At 36.8% G+C, this 6,883-nt stretch overlaps 1 protein-coding gene across 3 annotated transcripts; it reads right to left on the bottom strand.

Annotated features, from left to right (window-relative positions):
• Nucleotides 1–420: 420 nt before the first annotated feature.
• LOC113582853 (polymeric immunoglobulin receptor-like) lies at nucleotides 421–6,883 on the bottom strand. 3 transcript variants are annotated; one of them, XM_027018867.3, is made up of 7 exons: nucleotides 6,724–6,877; nucleotides 6,112–6,440; nucleotides 5,359–5,670; nucleotides 4,815–5,147; nucleotides 3,691–3,822; nucleotides 2,980–3,017; nucleotides 421–2,103 (listed from the first exon to the last, which is right to left on the bottom strand). In XM_027018867.3, the coding sequence occupies exons 2-7, from the start codon at nucleotides 6,149–6,151 to the stop codon at nucleotides 1,909–1,911; spliced, it is 1,050 nt and encodes a 349-aa protein (XP_026874668.2). In that variant the 5' UTR covers nucleotides 6,152–6,440; nucleotides 6,724–6,877; the 3' UTR covers nucleotides 421–1,908. The 3 variants fall into 3 exon arrangements, with proteins under 3 accessions (XP_026874668.2, XP_081557532.1, XP_081557534.1); XM_081701406.1 differs by having other exon boundaries at nucleotides 6,112–6,529; nucleotides 6,724–6,865; XM_081701408.1 differs by lacking the exon at nucleotides 5,359–5,670 and having other exon boundaries at nucleotides 6,724–6,883.

Here is a 6,883-nt window from a genome sequence, read left to right as displayed (position 1 = left end):
GAGTTCTGAGCAGCAGGGCACATATCTGGCATCAATAAGTGTTTTCAGCATGTTTGATTAACACAACATGAGACTGACAGCTTTAACTTATGGTGATAAGGCCACTCTGCACTCTGTTAATGTAAAATATGGTGATGGTGGAGACTTCTGGTTCTGGTTTTAGATTAAGCTGTATTTTTAACATCTCCTGTAGGATACCATTCTGCTGAAGCTGAACGGACATAAAGGATTTGCTCTTCTCAAATCTTTCATTTCATAGCTATATCAGTGAAAATAGCATTGCTTAGCAGGGAAAATCAATTTAAATTAAAGTCATTAAAGTAATGAATATGTTAATTAGGTTAAACCTAAACTTCTTGACTTCTACAGTGGTAGAAACCCCACCACCAAAGAGAGAAACACCATGCATAAACCACAAGCTTTACAACTAACAGGATGTTTATTGAAATAACAGCAATAACAGAGTTGAGAATGCACAAAGAAAATTGAGGAATATGTCAATAATGACCAAAAGTACTGAATTCACTAAAATAGACCTATAGCAAAAAAAAAAAAAAAAAACTTAACTAAACAAAATTAACCAAACAAGATTCATGGTGAACTAAGTCTTTAAAAAAGAAAAAAAAATTATTAGAGCATTGGGCAACTAACTAGTATTGATTAGGATAAATGGAACAGAAACAATATATCTAATCCAGTTCTGATGCATTACAATTACAATAATCTTACTGGTTAATTCATACGATTATTCATACTAATGAACATATGAAGAAATGTGGGCCTTATGCTTGCATGTGTTCAGCCAGGTTAGGCCCAGCTGCTTGATAGCACCCTTCTGTGTTTACAAGAGCGTGCATGCAATGCATAATCAACAGCTCAGTGGTTAAGGTAAGTGGTTAGTTGTTGGAAGGTTGCTAGTTCAAGCCCCACAGCTTCCAAATTCCTTCTGTTAGGCCGCAAAGCAAGGCCCTTAACCATCAGTTTCTCAAAATGTATACAATGATAACTATCATTAAAATAATCTGACATTTCTTGGAGTTTCATACCTCATGGTCCAGTCACTTTAATTCCTTTCCTACTTTAACTTGAAAGCTAGACTACTAAAATTGATAAATACCAGTAAACACAATTAGTACTTAACTATTTTGACTGCAATAAAGATGATTAGAAAATGGGAATAAACATAACAGAAAGAAGAAAGATGTGGACAAATTCCCAAAATAAAAGGAATTAAAACATTGCAATTAAAAGGTCAGTTTAAACTGCCCACACCTTACTTGAGCTCACTATGAAATTTGGAGTCACAGTAAACACAATGTTAAACCTATGATTTTACTTTGTAGAACTTTCTGAAAGAAAAATATGTGGCACTGTGGACCCATGATTTAAAAAAAAACATAGATTTATTATAAATATTGATTGTTCCTGAAATTAAACTCACTTGGAAGTATCTTTAGTCTTTGAGATCTGCACTGAAACTTTTGGTTCAGCTAAAGGCAGAAGAAAGTCAGATGGTCATGACAGAGGTAATAGACCTGGATTGTTCGGGGTTTAAGTGCCATTTTATGGCTACTGCTGTTATACATCTTGATGCCACTAGGATCCTAGTTCTTGTTCTGTAACATCTTTACTGTTATTAAACTATGTCTTTTGCCTCTGTATATATAATCTCACTCTTTGTTAGTGTCTTTCTAACAAAAGTTAGTCCTGTTAGTCCTGTTACCTGTCCAGTATTATTCTGACTAATGTTGAATATTGGGCCATCAGAATACACATACACATCTGAGATATGATTTTCAGAATTTGATTGGTTGGTGCTGGGGTTTAGGCTCTGGTAGAATTTGATGAGTTGGGATAGAGTTTTAGGCACTAGTAGAATTAATCTGATTGGTTGGTGATGGAGTTTAGTCACTGGTAGACTGAATCTGCTAGGGTTGTGTTGGGGTTTAGGCTCTGGTAGATTGAATCTGCTAGGGTGGTGTTGGGGTTTAGGCTCTGGTAGGGTGAATCTGCTAGTGTGCTTTTGGGGTTTAGACTCTGGCAGATTGAACCCATGCTGATGTTCTGGCATCCACTTGGATCATTTTCATAATCACCATCAATCTGAAACCACAGCACAGTGTACAGATTCATTTATATCATTCTGGAATAAATGAGGCCTGAACTTTCCTGTCATTTGGCCAGTGATTCCTGTCATTTGGCCAGTGTTCTCTTAAGGGTTCTGTTTTCTTAATGATTCTCCACATTACACATAGCTTGTTTCAATTCTGGACTGGCAGCTACACATATAAGTGTGGAGAAAGCACAACTATCATCACCTTATAGCCATGCCTGTTATACCGATATAAACCCATTTTAATACCAAATTGTTTTCCATCTGTGTGAGTTCATGAATTTCAAAAAGGTTTTGAAAAAGTTGACAAGAATCTAATCTGTGACTGGTGGAAAACTACAGAATCAAAGTTGTCTTTATTGATCAAATAAACCAAATCACAAGTTTAAGTCATACAGTAATATATCAAACAATAAATAAGAGGAAATATATAATTTGTATTATACAATGGCCAATGAGTAGGCAGATATTCATTTTTGACCTTTGTGTCATATATATATATATATATTTATGCCACATTTGAATGTGCAGCAGTAAATTATATTTTTGCAATATGTCACTAACGTATCCCACCAATCACTACTCTGACTATTTTCATATCTTCAGTGAAAATGATATAAATGGGACAATATAATGCTATTAAAAAATCAAAAGTGGACCAGATTTATATGTACTAAATAAGTAGACCCTTTAAAATTGATATGTACTAAATATGATATCTGTATTATAACATCTTTAACTTATTTGTTTTTGTAGAGCTCTGATACATACTTCTTAGATACATGCTTGAAATAAATATCTTTAGCAATGTGAACACAAATCGATGCATTTTAAATGTTTTATTTAATCAAGTAATTTTCACTCACTGTGATGTTTTTTCTTGTTTGGCAACTAGCAGTTGAGCCTGCAAAAATGAAACAATATCAGTACTGATGTTCCATTCTCTCCATTACAGGGAGTGTTTAGTATTAACCAAATGAGACAGAAGAGATAATCTCAACAGGGCGTGTGTGTGTGTGCGTGTGTGTGTGTGTGTGTGTGTGTGTATGTATATGTGTGTGTGTGTGTGTGTGTATGTATATGTGTGTGTGTGTGTGTGTGTGTGTGTATGTATGTATATGTGTGTGTGTGTGTGTGTGTGTGTGTGTGTGTGTGTGTGTGTATGTGTGTGTGTGTGTGTATATGTGTGTGTGTGTGTATATGTATGTGTGTGGGTGTGTGTGTATGTATGTATATGTGTGTGTGGGTGTGTGTGTGTGTGTGTGTGTGTGTGTGTGTGTGTATGTATATGTGTGTGGGGGTGTGTGTGTATGTATATGTGTGTGTGTGTGTGTGTATATGTATGTGTGTGGGTGTGTGGGTGTGTGTGTGTGTGTGTGTGTGTGTGTATGTATGTATATGTGTGTGGGTGTGTGTGTGTATGTATATGTATATGTGTGTGGGTGTGTGTGTGTATGTATATGTATATGTGTGTGGGTGTGTGTGTGTGTGTATATGTATATGTGTGTGGGTGTGTGTGTGTGTGTGTGTGTGTGTGTGTGTGTGTGTGTGTGTGTGTGTGTGTGTGTGTATTTTACCTTGTGTCCTCTTGCATCTCAGTTTATAGGGCACGAGTGCTAATGCTCCAGTCAGCAGCAGAGCCACGCCAACACACACAGTAATGAGGGACAGCGACAAGACAGAGTGATGTAGACCTGGGAGATACACAGCTGGAACAAAAATATTTTATTATAAACTCACCACCTGTCAACAACAGCAGCAAAACAACAAAATATTCCGCTGGAACATCTGCCATATTTTTTAACATAGATTAAAGCACAGTAGGTCCACTGAGCTGTCACTTCTCATTCTGCTATACAGGTCTCTTCCAAAACACACAGCTGGGTGAACTGAAAGTTACGTCCTGTGCTTTTGTGAATCCCAGTGAGTCAATGTGCAGAGGAAGAGCATGAGAAAACAGCACTCTCTCTCATTAAAGAAGGTGAGATAGATATTCTGACTTCTTTGGTGTATTTCCTTAAGCACTCTTGGCTTTATCTTTCTAGTCTTTTTATCTTTATTTCTCTCATCCCTTGCAAATTGCCATTAATTAAAAACCAAAGGTAATAATGTTACTTTCAGCCTCATTAATCTGCATATCTACTGCTGTATATATTCAAAATTGTAGTAAAGTAGAGTTTCTGTTTCTTTACTGCAATTTTAAATATCTCTACCTCTCTTACTACAGTACACTGCAGTTAACCTAGAATATTCTTCTTTCATATATATATAAACACTAGATTTAAATTTGTGTTTTAAACTGTATGTCAGTGATTATATTGTGGCACTTGCATTTAAAAAATCCATTCACATTAATGAGAATCCTATGAAAAATATTATTTTAAAGGCCAAAATAAATTTGTCTTAGCATTTACTAAATTTTGCTTTATATACTCTTATATTTTTTTTAAATACTGTGCAATGTTTTCAATGCACTTTGTTTACAGAGAAAGAGAGAGAGAGAGAGAGAGAGAGAGAGAGAGAGAGAGAGAGAGAGAGAGAGAGAGAGAGAGAGACGTTTAAAGTCATATCTTAAACTCATAGTCCCAGAACATGAGAGTCCATAACTGAAGCCCTTTAACAGGTGTGTGAAATGTGGCATCTTACCAGGCATACTTTTTTATCATGAAAATGGCACTGAAAGTGAAGTGAAGGTTCTCACATGTGACGTGGAGCTGTATTTCACTGAAGACAGGAAAGTATAGGGTCACAGATTCCCTTTGTCTCTGAGCGCCACACAGGTAAAGTCCTCCATCCTCCACTGTCACATCACTGATTCCCACACTAAACATGTTTGCTTGTGTGTGTTCCAAAAGGGAAAACTTCTGTTTCCCTTCTGGTTGTCGGACAGCAGGAATGACTGCACGGATGCTGTGATTATCCACTCTGAGCACATACTTGATATCACTTTTATACTCCTCTGGATGTGTACAGTTCAGCGTAATGTTCTGTCCTTGGTGAGCTGTTTGTATGAGTAACTGTCCACAGCAAGGATCTGCCATCCAAACAAAATGAGTCAATGAGTAATTTATGTGTTATAAAGCACTAGAAAGAGGGAGAAAGCCCTTCCTCACTTTTCAGGGGTGTAAAAGATCAGGTTAAAAAAGTAAAACTGTCCAAAGCTGAGCAAATAAAGTGTCTGAGAAATCAAACCTAGAAGATTTAGTTAATGATGTCAGTGGAAAATACAATATAAAGTCTTTCACCTTCTTTCACACTGAGTGTCACATCTGAACTCGAGGCTCCTTCTACTCCACACCTGTAGGTTCCAGCATCCTGCTTACTTATGTTCCTAATTACCACCCAGCAAATTCCAATCTTAGTATCATCCACAACTATGAATTTTATTTCATCAGCCCACATGTTCACCATCTGGGGAATGATTTTATCTGTGCATTTGCCTTGTTTTATCTTGCAAAACTGTTTTGTGTGATTCATGTACTTAAGGATATCATAATGCCAGTTGATGATGACACTTCCTCCTGTGTAGCCAATCACATCTGCACAGTGTACACGACCTGCCAATCAAAATGCAGTTCCTCTTTTAGAGTCTTGTGATCTGAAGCAAGGGCTTCATATCATCCACAAAAACAATTATGTTATTATTATTTAAAAAACAAAAAACTAAATAAATAGGGGCAGTTCTAAATAGGGTGAAACTTTGACCATGTCACACACTCATAATAAATTAAACTTTCCTCTTTTAGAATAATCCAATCTGTAGCTGTAGCTGTATCTGTGTCTTTTTATCATTCACAACCAAAAACAGCTAAATAAACCATGACAATTGTTTTTACAATTAAAGCACAAAATAAACTGGAACTATGAGATGGACAAAAGAACCATGTCACACACACTCATAATAAAGTAAACTATGTGCTGGACCTATGAACCATGTCACACACTCATAATAAAGGAAACATACTCTAAAAGCCTTTGAGGAGAGTTGAACTTCTGACCTGAGAAGAGCCAGAAACTGAAGATGAGGAGGAGCTTCATCCTTTAGTCACTGGATTTATTCTGGTCATCAGTTTGTGCTCCGAAAGGACTGAAGACTTTTTTCAGTAGTTCTAAAAGTCTGAAAGGTTGAACTCTCTCTCCCCCTTCCACTCCTTTTCCCCCGTAACACCACTTCCTCTTCTTTGTAGTCCCTCTGTTGTTTTATCTTAAACACTTCCTCCTGTCTGTGGTCAGTCCTCTCCTCTATGCATTACTGAAACTGCATTATACCATATATGTACTCTCTGGCTTGACAGTTTGACAGTGAAGTTGACCAAATGGTGAGAAGCTATAAGTGCAAAAGAGGTTTCATATATTACATTCAGCGATGGCTCATGACTGCTGCACAATAGACGAGAGCTTTCCAGATACAAATCTCTGTTATGTAGAAATAAAAACATATTAACACCTTTAACTACTTCTTTGTTGACTGTTTATTATATTTGCCAATCAAACAAAGTGACCCCACAAAGTGACCCCACTGTTCCTTCAATGTTATTACAAAGTCTCAAAACATCATAAACTGCTCATATTTCTTGACATATTAAGAATGAATAAACAGAATATCTTACCTGAGGATCCAGAAGTGGGTAAAGATGAGGAGACTCTTCATTCTCACTCACAGAAACGTGCTCTCTACGTTCTGTAGGAGTGGTTTTGTTCTGGTTCTCTAGCCCTCTCTGTGCATGTGTGTCTGTGCTCTCTTTTCATGTTCTCTGGTATACGTCACAC

Source organism: Electrophorus electricus, chromosome 18 (assembly GCF_041902795.1).
Source record: "Electrophorus electricus isolate QZ-2024a chromosome 18, ASM4190279v1, whole genome shotgun sequence".
Classification (NCBI taxonomy): Eukaryota; Metazoa; Chordata; class Actinopteri; order Gymnotiformes; family Gymnotidae; genus Electrophorus; species Electrophorus electricus.
This window is presented reverse-complemented; position numbering and strand designations above follow the sequence as displayed.